We start from the raw sequence: 14667 nt of genomic DNA, 5'->3' as shown, positions 1-14667 counted from the left end.
AGACGCACTTATGGCGTCTGCGACGGCTCGTACCAGTAACAGCTCAATGAACCTGACACGTAAGACTGAAATATCATTTTATAGCTAGTCAGTCAAGCAGCAAAAGCTCGTGGTAATATTGATCCTCAATGTCACCAAAGTCACGGGGAAACCACCGAACACGTCAACAGCAGAGTAAGCTGGTGTAACGTTTTCTTAGGAGCAATTCTGACAACATACGTCAAGCGCCATAGAAACCGTTTCTGTCTTAATATTCCCCGGGCTGGGGGCACCTGGGTGGCTCGGGTGGTTAAGCACCCGACTCTTGATCTCAGCCCGTCCTGATCTCAGAGTCGTGAGCTCAAGCCTCACGCTGGGCTGCACGCTGGGCTCAGACCCACTTAAAAAAAATTTCCCAACTCTAGGAACATTTTCAGCATCAACAATCTACAGGGAAAAGAAAAGCTACAGGCCTTCCTTGAGCATCTTGGTCTCCCCTACCCTCCCCCGCCACCAGCCCCAGGCCAGGCCTAGAGAAGACCTAGCCTGGACCACGCCCAGCCAGGAGCAGGCCCCGCCCCGAGCACCCCCCCCACCGAGCAGGCCCCGCCCATAGACACACCCCCCGCCCGCCAGAGCAGGCCCCGCCCCGAGCACTCCCCCCCAGAGCAGGCCCCGCCCCCAGAGCAGGCCCCGCCCCCAGAGCAGGCCCCGCCCCGAGCACCGCCCCCCAGAGCAGGCTGCTACAGCCACAGGCCTCCCACCTTCCCCTCCCTGACAGCCCAGACCTTCCTCTGGGGCTTACTGAAAAGGCACCTCAGACTCCAACCAGACTGAATTTTCCTGCCCAAGCCGGGGCTCCTCCAACATTATGCACCTCAGTTAACAGCACCCCCAAACCCTCACACTCCTATTCCTGCCTCCCCTCACAGCAACCCCACAGCAGCCCAAGGCCAATCCTGGCCACCCTCCATTCCCAAGAGCACAGGTGACTGGCCCCCACGGTCACTCAGCCTAATGTGAGGTCAGTGGCTTGGAGGCCAGATGATACATTCAGGGAACAAATCCAACCTTGTCACCCCCTTGAAAAACTCGATGCCTCTGCTGCCCTTGGGGAAAAATCCCTGAAGGGGGCAGTCCCTCCTGCTGTCCCACTCGGCACTTGCCTCGTGCACCGGGGGCCCCTGCACATATGGACCGGCTCTGCCTCCCCTCCTTAAGCTCCTCTGGGACTTCCCAGCCCTGACGCCCACCCCCGCTGCTCCCTGCACGTGTCGGTGATGCCCAGGAATCTGCCCCGTAGCTGTGAGGCGCAGCGTGCCTCCACCTGTGCGGCTCACCGCGTGGAACCAAACCGTTCCAAGGGGAGTGTTAGAGCCCAGTAAATATCACTATGGGCCCTTCTTCAGATTAAAGGGTTCTTTCCAATGGTAAAAGATAATATAGGAATGTCCAGTTTAAAACATAAAAGGCAGAATCTCAAAACATTTTTGCTATAAACATCAGAATTGTGGGGTAAAATATAACAAAAATGACTCTAAATGCACTCCGGGAGGGAACCCACCAGGTGCCAGACAGGAGGGACCCAGAATCTAAAATGATCGAGGGGGACAGGGACACGTGAGGGCAGCACACGCTCCCAGAACTGGCAGCTTTGCCGGAAGGGCAGTTAGAAATGAGATGTCGGACACAAGCAGGTGTCCTGAAGGCTGTGCGGCAAGACAGGACGCGTATCTTCACTGCCCATGGGTGGGAAGGCAGGTGTGGGAGGCCAGGGAGCTGACCCACGTCCAGATGCCGAGGCAGAGGCGGCAAGGTGGGGGCGTCTCTCCTGAAACATTAAAACCCAGGCCTGCTCATCGCATGTTTACAAACGTATACGTGCCGTGGGATGCAGAACCCCCCACACCAAGACACACGTGAAAACAAGTCCCAGCAAGGGCACACAGGTGGCGCAGTCCACGAAGCATCTGCCTTCAGCTCAGGTCATGACATCAAGGTCCTAGGACGGAGCCCTGGGTCCAGTCAGGCTCCCTACTCAGCAGGGAGTCTGCTTCTCCCCACCCCCCCGCTTGTTGTTGCCCCTTCTTGTGTGCTCTCTCTCTCTCTCAAATAAAATCTTAACAAGAAAAAATAAGTCCTAGCAAAGGGCTGTTCCTGGGACACCTATCAGGTACACATCTGGCACCCGTCCGGAGAGGCTCCCACAAGCGAGGGACACAAGACATTCTCATGGGAACCGCACAAACACCTCACTAAAAGCGAGCACACACAGGCTACCCCAGGAAGTAGCAGGTACCTGCAGAACAAGATATTAAAGAAGACCTTCGGCAGCATCCGCAGGGGGTCCCCACAGAGGTGCGCAGCCCAAAACGAGCCCAAGCCCTACAGAAACCTACAGAGAGGAACGAACCTCACCTCTGAACACTGGGCAAAATTCAGACCACTTTGCTCATGAAAAGGTACAGCTGCACTTAAAACAAAATCAGCTCCAAAGTACCTCCAGGAAACATTACATGACACAAAATGATACCGCTGTCTTTAAGGAGTTCAGACAGAATGTCCCGAAATACAGAGAGCGGAGCCAGAGTCAACAACTCAACAGACGGATTTCGGAGCCGATGACACACAGATGAACAGAGTAAAGAAGAGAGAACCCAGACGAAATCTGCCAGGGTAACCAAAAGAAGGAACGTGCAGATGGGACAGGTGCACACAAGGAGCTCGGAAAACCCCACTGGGATTTCGGGCCCTGGAGAAAGAAGGGCCGGACGCTGTGTGTGGGGATGCGCCTGGAGATCTTCTAGAAGCAACAGGCGCAAGAGCCCAGGTCCCGGGTCGCGCTACTAAAATGAGACGTGCACATCTCGGCCTAGGAACGTGAGAGTGTGGAAGGCCAAGCAGGAAGTGTGCAAGGTGGCGGCGGCGAAGGGACAAAGGGACCGGGAGCTGGCTGCGGACACTGAAGCCGGGGCAGAGCCGGGCAAACACCCAGCACGCGACACACACCAGCAATCTCCGAGTCCACGCCGGCAGGGCTATCTTTCAGGAACAAAGGGAACAAGCCAAAAATCTATTCAGGAAAACATCAAATGGGACACGGGCACAAGCAGGGTCTTGCCACAGGAAATGCTGAGGAGCGTCCTCCGGACAGAGGGGCGAGGCCCGCCGTGCAAGTCTGAGAAAGAGCAAAGGAGGAAGAAAACAGAACTACAGTGCTCACCCTAAACAAGAACGGACACGAAAAAACAGGACTCCTTCCACCGTGCGGAAGCAACCAGGTGAGCGCGTCAACGAGCACCTGCATGCGGTAAAGCGGCCAAAGAAGGGGGCCCTGACAGAGAATCAGCTGGAAGAACCTTACGTTTGTTGTGCTACAGGTTCAAAAAGTCAGACCCAAGAGGCTACACATTCTAGGATCGCATCCGTACCACAGAAAAGGCAGAAGTACAGAACAGACACAGGCAGGCCATCACTCGGGGCTGGGGGGGGAGGGGAGGCTGACAGTGGGGGGGGCGGGGGGGGACACTGGGACACTTGCAGGGGTGGAGCTGTTCCGTGGGGAGCCCTGTGGTGCCGGACTCGATCTGGGGCCAGCAGGATGCGCTCAAGCTTACTTTAGTAAGTGCACATAAGGACAGACAGACACAGAATTAACCGCAGGTAGTTAATAACCGCGCACGCACACGGACTAGTGTGCCCCAGCATCCACTGAGTGACCCAGCAGTGACTGCACCCGGAGCCCCGGTCTTGGTTTCTACCAGCATCAAACGAAGGGAACCAGGGCCCCTCGAAGAAACGTGTGACTCCAGAACTGAGGCAAGGAGCGCAAGACGAGCCTGAAGAAAGCCAGAACGTGCTTCTAAGACAAAGGATGGGGCATGTCACCAGGACGCAGGGGCCGGACTGAAAAAGCTCCCAGTGGCCCGAGCCGGAACACTTGAAGCAACAAAAGAAATACGACGTAGTTTGAGGTTACAGCAGAAAGTGTAACATAAATACACACGAGCCCACACTGATATAAATATGTGATTAAATTAATTAATGGGGGCGAAGAAGCAACTCTCCCTTACAGAAGATTCACAAACAGAATGTGTGGCTACCCCTCCCTGTGGGAGGCGGCACGTGATTTCCGTCCCTTGAAGAGTGCGCTGGGCTCAGTGGCTCCCTCCCAAAGAGGAGAGTCTGGAGAAGGGGAAACCCGGCTGACCCGGCCCGGTAGGAGGAGGCTACAAGGGCACGTCGCCGCGGTGGCGAAATGCCTAATGATGACAATCATCAGAGAGACCCACACGGAGGGACGGTCCCCGAGCAGCCACCAGCGCTGTTCCAAATGGTCACCAGAAACTGAGACGCGGTCAGAGGCCTGAGGAGACGAAGCAGGCGACCGAGAGTGATGCGGTCCTGGGCGGAGCCCCAGACAGAGAAAGCTCGTAGCTGGAAAACTCCTGGGACCCAAGCGAGTCCGCACACAGTTAGCAGTGACGCTGCAGAGTCAGGGCCTTCGCCCCGACACGTGTGCCCACGTCTGCGATGCCAGCAGGACGAAAGGGCGTGAGGGGGTGCGGGAACGGCACCCAGTCCGCAACTCTGCTGTAAATCTCTAACGCTTCCCGAATTAAAAGCTTATTTAAACCAATGAACGGCTGGATGACAGAAGGCTGAACGAACTGTGGGACTAAAAGTCATTTTTAAAAAAACGAAAGCAAGGGCACCTGGCTGGCAGAGTTGGTAGAGCGTACAATGCTTGATCTCAGGGTCATGAGTTCAAACCCCACGCTGGGTGCAGAGTTTACTTCAACAAACAAAAAGGAATGTGACACCCATTAGGATGGCTACTATAAAAAAGAGTAAACAGGTGTTGGGGAGGACGTGCACGGCTGGTGGGAATGTAAACTGAGGCAGCCACCGTGGAAAACAGTGTGGAGGTTTCTCGAAAATTAAAATTAGAATTACCATCTGATTTGTTAGCACACTTCTTGACATATACCGCCAAAGACTTGAAAGCACAGTCTCAAAGAGGTATTTGCACACCTATCCACAGCAGCATTACTCCCGATGCCTAAAACGTGGAAGAGACTTAAGCATCCTCCCCCAGATGAATGGACCAAAAAGCAGCCTAACCATACTAAGGCACATTAGCCTTAAAAAGGAAGGAAACTTTGTCACAAGCTACAACACATATGAACCTTAAGAATATCATGCTAACTGAAATAAGCCACTCGCAAAAACAAACAAACAAACAAACAAACAAAAAAATACCACATATTCCACTTATGTGTGGTATCTAGAATAGTCCAAATCAGAGACTGAGAAAGTAGAGTGGTGTCTGCCAGAGGCTGGGGAGGGGGAATGGGGACATACTGCTTAAAGCGAACAGAGTTTCAGCTTTACAAGATGACAGAAGCTATGGAGATAGACAGTGGTGATGGCCGCATGACATTATGAATGCATTTAAAACAAATGGGCTGTGCACTTAAAAATGGTTAAGGTGCACCTGGCTGGCTCAGTCGGTTAAGTACCTAACTCTTGGTTTTGGCTCAGGTCATGATCTTGGACTCTTGAGATTGAGCAACTTGTCAGACTCTGTGCTCAGTGGGGGAGTCTGCTTGAGATTCTCCCCCTCTTCCTCTGTCCCTACACCCTGCTCTATGCATGCCCCCCCCCCCGTCTCTCTGTCTAAAATAAATAAATCTTTAAAAAAAAAAAGGTTACGGGACGCCTGGGTGGCTCAGTTGGTTAAGCAGCTGCCTTCGGCTCAGGTCATGAGCCGAAGGTCATGGTATTTCAGCGTCCTGGGATCGAGTCCCACATCGGGCTCCTTGCTCCGCAGGGAGCCTGCTTCTCCCTCTGACTCTGCCTGCCTCTCTGTCTGCCTGTGCTCGCTCTCGCTCGCGGTTTCTCTGACAAATAAATCAATCAATCAATCAAAAAAAAAAATTAAAAAATAAAAAAAAAAGGTTAAGATGGTAAATTTTATGGTGTTATTTTATAATAAAAAAATAACAATAACGTACACTAAGAGACTTATAAATGGAGTTTAAATATTCTAAGATCCTTGTACTTTCAAAGACCAAAGTTACTGATTAAGTTTAGACATAGAGAAGTATAAATATTCTATGTAATAAGCTCACCAGTAAAAGAACAGAAACTGAGTATATTATTACTTCAAAATGGGTGAAGGGAGAATTAAAAAAAAGAAATCCCCTGATAAAAAATAATCCAAAGCCTTGCCCCTGCAAAAGGAAAAAGGAAATAAACAGCCTAAAAATGAAACATAAGCTCAAACACATCAGTGATTACATTAAATGTAAATGAATTATATTATCCACCAAAAAGACACAGACTATCAGAATAATTTTTAAAAATCAAGCCCCCACTGTTTAGCAGGACATAAACTGAAACCCAAGGACGCGAAGATGTTGGAAGGGTAAGGACAGAAACACACCAGCACCACGTCTGACCCATTTACACAGCGTTCTAAAGCAAAATTGCCACGGAAATCGGGGTGCAGCTGACTTCAGGGTCGAGAGAAGACAGCAGCAGGCCCAGCACTGTCATGTGTCTTACCTGCGGGGGATCACGTGGTGTTTACTGTGTACTTGTTTGTTAGGCTGTATGTACATTTTATGCAGTTTCTACTTTTCCGTGTACATGCTGTATATCACAGGGATCATTTTCCGTTTTTTTTGTGTCACAGTTTAAAACAAGTATAAAAACATGTATTTTAGGGTGATCCTTGTGGACCCCACCAGAGACGATTTTTCTAGGCCCTGCCTATGATCCAGAGGAACACGCCACAACATTTGGGCATGGGAAAATGAGGAAAGTCAGACATGACCCCTAGCCTCAGTGCATAAAAGGCAACCTGCTCTCTTCAACATCCGGAAGGAAAGATCAAAGGTCCCAAGGAAGGGAGACTGGGGCTCCATCAGAAGGATCCCCAGAAAGACCTTCTGTGCAAGGGTGACACCAAGGAAGTGAGGCCTGCAGGGGAAGTTCTGTATCCAGCTCTCTCTGTTCTGAGCTTCTGCTCTTGAAGAGACAGGGCCCTTCAGACGTTGAGTCCTCTCTCTGGTTTGGATTTCCACCACAAGATGGAGAAATCCCTGACAAGGAACACACTTTAACAGAGAACCCTGAAGAATACCTCTGTGATATCCTCAGGCTGTTCCAAGTGGTCGTCATCCAGCTTCTGCTGTGGCTGCTCCGAGTGCCCTGTCCTCTCTCCACTGGGGTCCTCCAGCTAAAAAGGAAGGGCCAGAGAAGAGCATTTACAGCAACGTCCAAGGCTGCAACCTCAGGCCTTCCCACCCACACACCCAAATGCCCACACCAATTCCATTCCCACCTGTTCAGAATGCACGTTCCTCTATAAACAATTCTCAAACCCTAAACATTTTTTATGCAACCATTTCCCTAATGATGTTACTGCCCTTCTATTTTTTGAGATTTGACTTACTTCTCTGGGTTAGGGAAGGGCAGAGAGGGAAGGAGAGGGACAAGCAGACTCCATGCTAAGTGCAGAGCCCAACATGGGCTCGGTCCCAGGATCCTGAGATTATGACCTGAGCCAAAACCGAGAGCTGGATGCTTAACCGACTAAGCCCGTAGGCACCGTGCTGCTCTTCTATTTAATGAATTCTGCCTCATTTCACTGTGCATGATACTTAAATTACTAAATTTTAGTTTCACAATAAATTCTAATCTTTCAGACACATGCATATTTCCTAAGCTCTTTTTATTTAAGTTCAAATATTTCATCCTCAAGATTTTCCATTTTTGTTTTTTTTTTTTAAAGATTTTATTTATTTATTTGACAGAGAGAGATTACAAGTAGGCAGAGAGGCAGACAGAGAGAGAGGAGGAAGCAGGCTCCCTGCTGAGCAGAGAGCCCGATGCGGGACTCGATCCCAGGACCCTGAGATCATGACCTGAGCCGAAGGCAGTGGCTTAACCCACTGAGCCACCCAGGCGCCCGGAACCTGACTTTCTCCCTCTCCCTCTGTGATTCCCCCTGACTCATGCTCAGGCTCTTGCTATCTCTCTCTCAAATAAATAAATAAATAAATAAAATCTTTAAAAAAAAAAAAAAAGAATACCATATATGATACAGAAAACACACAAAATATGTGTTAATCGACTGTTACATCACGTTGCTGGTAAGGCTTCTGGTCAACAGTAGTTATGTTTTGGGAAGTCAAAAGTTATAGGCCTATTTTCAACTGCATGGGGGGGGGGTCAGTGCCCCAACCCCCTTGCTGTTGAAGGGTCAACTACATATACAAATATTCTAGTTAGTAAGTTTGTTTTCACAGGAGTGAGGATTAGCAATTCTGAAACTAATCTGTATAAATTTTAAGACTGAGGAAGTAAGTGAATTTATTGTACATAAGGCGCCAGGTTTCTCACTATTGGTAAAAGGAATTAAGATTAAGGAGAGGGGTGAGAAGCTAGAATGATTCCCGTGATGTTGGACGGGAACTGAAGGTACTAGTGTGAACTCATGGTACTAGTGTAAACTCATAACTATACGTAGAGACTGACAAAGAAACAGAGACCTAGCTCTCTGTTGAAGCAGCCTGGAACCAAAGACACCCCAATAGCAATGAGCACACCTATCATCCGGATATTGGTTTCTAAATACCATTCTCCACTAAAAGAAACCAGAGCTCCTTGAAGAATTGGGTGATAACAGTCTGAAAAAGACAAAACAAACTTGGGAAATCTCTGTCCCAAAATGCAAAGAACTAAGGTGCCAAAAACAAGGCCATGTAGGAAAGGCTGATGCCAATTCAAAGGCACACCCAATGGCCAAATCTCTGTATTTCGGCAACGAAATGGACACTGGCGTGGTTGCTGTAACGGAGCAAAACCTACAGAATAAACGCAGGGGGCCTGGCTGGCTCAGGTGGTGAGAGCGTGACTCTTGATCTCGGGGTCAAGTGTGTAAGCCCCATGTTGGGTGTAAGGTTTACTTAAAAAAGGAAAAAAAAAGAAAAGAAAAGAGAAATCCCTAAATCCGCACTAGCGTGCACAACTGGACACACGAGGAGACGAGAGGGAAATGACCGCTCCTCCTCACAGCAGGACTTCAACACATGGAGACAGAATAACAGACACAGAAATCATCATTTGGCCAACACCACCATAACAACTGCTGCAAGCAAGAATCACCAATGGAGGGGCGCCTGGGGGGCTCAGTGGGTTAAGCTGCTGCCTTCGGCTCAGGTCATGGTCTCAGGGTCCTGGGATCGAGCCCCGCATCGGGCTCTCTGCTCAGCAGGGAGCCTGCTTCCTCCTCTCTCTCTGTCTGCCTCTCTGCCTACTTGTGATCTCTCTGTCAAATAAATAAATAAAATCTTAAAAAAAAAAAGAATCACCAATGGAAGGTAAAATTAGTGGAGGAAAGCAGGAGAAATAGGGCTTTGCAGGGTCTCTCTCTTCCCACAATAAACTTACTAACACCAAAGTTAAAAACAGTGACTTTTCTATCAAGGGACATCTGGCAGGTCCCATAGTAACTCAGTGATCAAAGCTGACCTCACCAGTAGTAGTGAGAATACCACGTATCAATACCACCTGCACGGAGCAGGGAATCCTCACTTCTACCCTGTTCTCACCAGAACTTATAACCTGATTTTAATCAGAAGGAAACATCAAACAATCCCAAGCTGACGGGCATTCCACAAAATGACTAGTGAGGGATCGCCCGGGTGGCTCACCAGGTTAAGCTTCTACCGTCAGCTCAGGTCAAGATCCCAGGGTCCTGGGACTGAGTACGGCATGGGGCTCCCTGCTCAGCAGGGAGTCTGCTTCTCTCTCCCCCTCTACCTCTCCCCCTGGCTTGTGGGCGCACGCTCTCTCTTTCTCAAATAAAAATAAAATCTTTAAAAAAAAAAATACCTCCCAGTGACTCTTTGAAGATATCCAACTTATAAAAGACAAGGCAAGACTGAGAAAGTGTCTCAGACTGGAGGAGACTAAGCTGGCAGGACACTGAGATGCAGTACACAGTCCTGGACTGGAAAAAGGGCAGCAGTGGGACGGAGCGAGAACACTGAACATGCTCCACCGTTAGCTCACGGTCCTGTTTCAGCGTGAACTGAAACAGATTATGATCATCGTGCGGTAACACAAAACGTTAACACTTCAGGAATCGGAGCGAACAGTGTCCATAAACCCTGGGCTAATTTTTGCAAATTTTTTAAGCTGAACGTTATTTCAAAATGAAAAGCTAGAACCCTTAACATAAAATTAAAAAACTTCTCTGACTTGAAAGCAAAAATAAAACCACCATTAACTATAAGTCATGAGCTTTTCACCTCAAGGAGCCGTGGAGAAAACATGCAGAGAAGAGCCCTGGAAGCCAACTCTCGGGCCTCTGTGTGTGGCGCGTTCACCTGCGCCGCTGTGAGGGCGGCGACCCCCCCCCCCCCAGGACAAGCACAGGGGAGGACGGTGACCGTCAGGCCTGCAGTGGGGGATCAAGCTGACCCAAAGGCTGGGCCCCCAGAGTGCTGGCCAGCTGCCCCCCCCCCCCCCCAACGAGGGAGTACAACAGCGACAGCTTCCAAATCTCGGAAGGAAAACTCCAGATGTGCAGGGAGAGTATCATAAATTCACATACTGGCCATGACGCCACTTTTCCAGTAAAGCAGGCCAGACACATCGGAGGTTTCGTCAAATTCTGCCCTCAGCCACCAGTGTTCCAGCCGCTTCTAGCAAACACCGGCCCCTGCCCCTGCTCTGCCGCACACGGCAAGGGCCCTCAGTAAGGTACCGAAGAAGCCACAATGCAAGCCCACCTACAGGCGACCCGGAGGCCAGGTGGGCCCCAACCCGCCCCCGACTAGGCCTCAAGCAGAGAGCGGTGCCTCGTCCAGCAGGTCGCCAATCCCGGAACGCCTCCACCCAGGCCTTCTCCACCCCGACATTCAGAGAGAAAGTGAGGAACAGAGATGGTGAGCGGATGAAGGAATATTATGGTTTAAGTGTCCAAAGAAAAAAGCCTGTTAAAGGGGCTGATACAGCCACACCCAGGGAGCACTGATAAAACCTCCACTACCAAAGCAAGAACCAATACCGACACTTGCCTTCAGTCAATCCAAAATCACAAAAGGTATAGGAGTGAAAACAATAGATACATTCCCTTTTTAATAAAGTGAAACTCTCTTTCCCGACCTCTGACAGGCAAAAACAGACCAAAGTTGCTGGTGCCGCGAAGCTGCACCGAGCTGAGACACCCACCTGCGCTGCCTGTGCTCCCTCGGGGGTGTCGCTGCTCGACGCATCTTTGCAAACGTCCCCTCTTCCCAGGAGTCCATCCTCGGGGGCTACCGGGCCCTCCTCCTGGACAGGCGCATCGACAGCCGGGCCCTTCCTCTTCGCCGTCTTTTTCTTCGGATGCGCACAGTCACCTTTTGTTTTTCTCTGTCGGAAGTGAGCAAGCTGCGCAAAAACGTCGAGAAATAGTAAAGGCAAAGGTAAGTAAGAAAAAAGTAACAGAACCACAAAGCCAGCGAGCTGGTGGGGAACATGAGGCTGTGGCGCTCAGTGCGCTCGCCAAACAGCGCCAGACCCACAGGTCAGCCAGCAGATCCCCGTCCCACAAACTCCGCCTTCATTAATATCTGCAATGCCAGCATTTAAGTTCAGAATTCTATCCTAACAGTCCCCCAAGAAGAACTGCTAATTACGCCTACATACAGACAAAAGAAAGCAATACGGCCAACGGGCAGAAGAGCTCTTCTAGCCCCTGGCAGTTCACAGAAAAATACGATTTTTAAAAAATACATCTATTTAAAAGACTGATAGCTTTATCAAGGCATGCTTAAGGTTTAAAACGTTTAAAAAAGGTTTAAATGCTAAATCTCTTTTTGCTCCCATTTTCCCCCAATCGAGGAAATACATAGCCGAGCCAAAACTTCTAGCCACAGATTCTGAGGCAAGGTACAGAAATAGCAAAAAATTAATTAAGCCAGGTCAATCTACGATCCTCCTTTATGGAATCAGATGTTCTATTTTCCGTGACACAGCTCACAGTGCACCAGGGACCTCCAGAGTGTCACCCATCAGAAGACACAACCGAGCTCTGCTCAGTCCCTCAAACGGGAGGGTTTTGGAGTGTGTTCCCACACCATCTCCTGTAAGATCTTACTCGAAGGTAGGAGATCGAACACCAGCTTTTCCTGAGACACTAGCTTCTTCAAGTGACAGCTGTACTCATAAAAGCAAATGCATGTAGCAAACACTTGTGTCAACGCAGACGTGCACACTTCCACAGACCCAGAGAAACTTCGTAAGGCCACTTACACGCGAGAAACCGTGTCTGGTCCGCTCGGCCTGCCTTCCAAGCCAGCCCCACATTCCTCCCTTCATGGCCCCTCCTTCAGCTCTGTCCCCAGGTTCCCTCCCCCATCACCACCCTCAAGTCTGGCCTGGGGTCTCCGCAAGAGGCGCCCTGCTTCCTCCTGCAAGGTGAACCTTCCTGGCCAGCCCAGCGCCCCGCAGGCCTGTGGATGCTCACCCACCGCGCGCGGGGGAAGCACGTCAGATACTGGACTGCGGCTCAGCTTGGTCTCCCGGCCCAGCTACGGGCCGGGCTCGTGGAAGGAGAAACGGGCCGCCGCCGCCCTCCTCAGACCCAGCCACAAGTTCTGCTTCCCAGGAAGCCCGAATGAGGCCACCCTGTCCTCTCCCTGCCGCCCCACCGCGGTCACTACGTGTGCGACGGGCTCTTCCCTGCAGCGGCCCCGGGGCTCCCTCGAGGGAGATCAGCACGGACCGGCCACAGCTGACCTCACGCAGCTACACCCCGGGCTCTGCCCGCTCGCGGGAGCCACGGCGCGGCTCTCCCTCATCCCTCGGCCAGCAGGGACCTCAGCCCCGGAGCAGCCAGAAGGGGGGACGGGGCGGGCGGGGAGTCCAGCCTCAGCGCCTGTGTGCTCCCCTCCGCGGCCGCCGCCCGGGTCGGGCCGGCTCACGGCTCAAGCCCACGCTATGCCCCTGACGGAGGTACCGGGCAGAGGCAGGAAGACCCCGCGCCCCGCAGCCGCCCGCTCCGGAGCACGGAGCTCCCGGGCTTTCCCCGCCGAGCGGCCCGCACCTGTCCAGCGGGGGCTGCCCCCAGCGGAGCTCCTCGCCCGGGCCCCGGCCTCGAGGCCGCCGGAGCTTCCGGACCCCGGGCCGGCAGCGGGCACTCGGCAGGGCGGACCGGCCGCTTGCCCCGGCCACACGCCCAGCGTCTCTCGGGTTAGGAACAGCCGCAGAGCTCCGGGGAGACGCTAAGGCGCGCGGGTTCAAACGGCGGGAATGGAGCCGAGCCCGGAGGAAGTCACGGCCCTACGCGCGGTCCCGAGCCCCGAGCTCCGGGGGCGAGGCCGCGGCAGGTGCCGGGGCGCGGGTGTGCGACCGTCCGGGACAACAGGACGCGCGGGGGGTGGGGGGTGGGGGGCGCGTTCCCAGGCCGCCCGTGTCCATCAGGGCGCCACTGGCCGAGGCGGCCGCGCCAGCTTCCCTGGAAACGCGGGAAGGCGCGGGAGAGCGCGGGAAGGCCCCGGGCTGGGGCGGGAGCCCGCGCGCGGCCGAGACCTGCCCCCACCCCGCCCGCCGGCACCGCCCCTCCCCGCCGTGCGCTCCCACGGGCGTCCGCCCCGCCCTGCGCGCAGGCGCAGCCCCGCAAAACCCCGGCATGCCCCGCGCCTGGCCTCCTCGCGCCCCCCTCCCCCACCCGCAGTGCTCGACCGGTGATTGGCTGCGGCCGCCGTGGGGGCGGGGCCGGGCAAAGGGCGGCGGATTCAAGATGGCGGCGGCCAGGAGGCGGCTTCCAGCCGAGTCGGCGGGAAGGGCGAGACTGTGCCGGCGGACCCTGCCTGCCCGCACCCGCTCCTAGCACGGAACAGGAGCGGTCACCGGAACCCGCCCTTGGGCACCCACGCTGGGACAGCGGGAGGACGCGGCGGCGCTGTCGGTTACCTTCGCCCTCCCGGCCTCCACCTTCCTGCGCCGCTGCTCCTGCTCGTCTTCTTCCATGCCCTCCAGGGCTTCTCACGGGGCGCCCGAGAGGTGACGGGGTCGGAGGCCGCCGCCTTCGCTCTATTTACACTCCCTCCCCCTAGTCTGGGCTCGCCCTCCCCCCGCGACAACTGTCACGCAGACGTGAGCCCGGCTCCGCCCCCGGCGTGCGCCCTCCGCCCGCCGCCAATCCCGGAGGGGGTGGGGAGGTCGCGCTCCTGCCCTCGCGCACGCGCGGTGAGGGCGCTGCGACCCGGGTCCCGCCCCTGCCGGCTGCTGGCCTCCCATTGGCGCGATGATGATCCCGCCTCCCATCAGGACCAATGGTGGAGCGCGGAGGCCTCGGCTGTCTCTGTGATTGGCCGGATTTAAAGAGGTCGTGCGCGGTGAGCGCGGCGCGGGCCCGTAGAGCGGGTGCGTTCGCGCTGCGTCCCGGGCCGCACCCGAGCTTCGACGGCCCTTGGGCCGAGCGCGGCCGTGAGCCTCCGTCCGCGGTCCTGCTAGCGGGGAGCGAGGCGTGGCCGCGGCCCGTCCGTGCAGGGGGCAGGCAGGGGGCAGCGGGCTGCGCGGCGACCCTGCCCGGACGGAGGGAGCCCGCCGGGAAGAGGCCGCGGCGTCGGGGGGCGCGGCCGTCCCGCTCCTGCTCTCCGCGCGCGCTGCCTCCCGCCGGCA

At 54.0% G+C, this 14667-nt stretch overlaps 1 protein-coding gene across 7 annotated transcripts in view; it reads right to left on the bottom strand.

The window, feature by feature from the left end:
- Positions 1–14121, bottom strand: part of PCNT (pericentrin) — a 113107-nt gene extending 98986 nt beyond the window's left edge. For 2 of the 7 annotated variants that reach the window (XM_032357943.1, XM_032357971.1), the window contains exons 1-3: positions 13957–14120; positions 11230–11430; positions 7130–7225 (exon numbers count right to left, since the gene is read on the bottom strand). In XM_032357943.1, the coding sequence (XP_032213834.1) occupies positions 7130–7225; positions 11230–11430; positions 13957–14013 (354 nt within the window). In that variant the 5' untranslated portion in view covers positions 14014–14120. Of the gene's footprint in view, positions 1–7129; positions 7226–11229; positions 11431–13087; positions 13235–13956 lie in introns of those variants that run through there. The other 5 variants (XM_032357981.1, XM_032357952.1, XM_032357997.1 and 2 more) reach the window with 4 other exon arrangements.
- Positions 14122–14667: the final 546 nt, after the last annotated feature.

Source organism: Mustela erminea, chromosome 1 (genome assembly GCF_009829155.1).
Source record: "Mustela erminea isolate mMusErm1 chromosome 1, mMusErm1.Pri, whole genome shotgun sequence".
NCBI classification, from domain to species: domain Eukaryota; kingdom Metazoa; phylum Chordata; class Mammalia; order Carnivora; family Mustelidae; genus Mustela; species Mustela erminea.
This window is presented reverse-complemented; position numbering and strand designations above follow the sequence as displayed.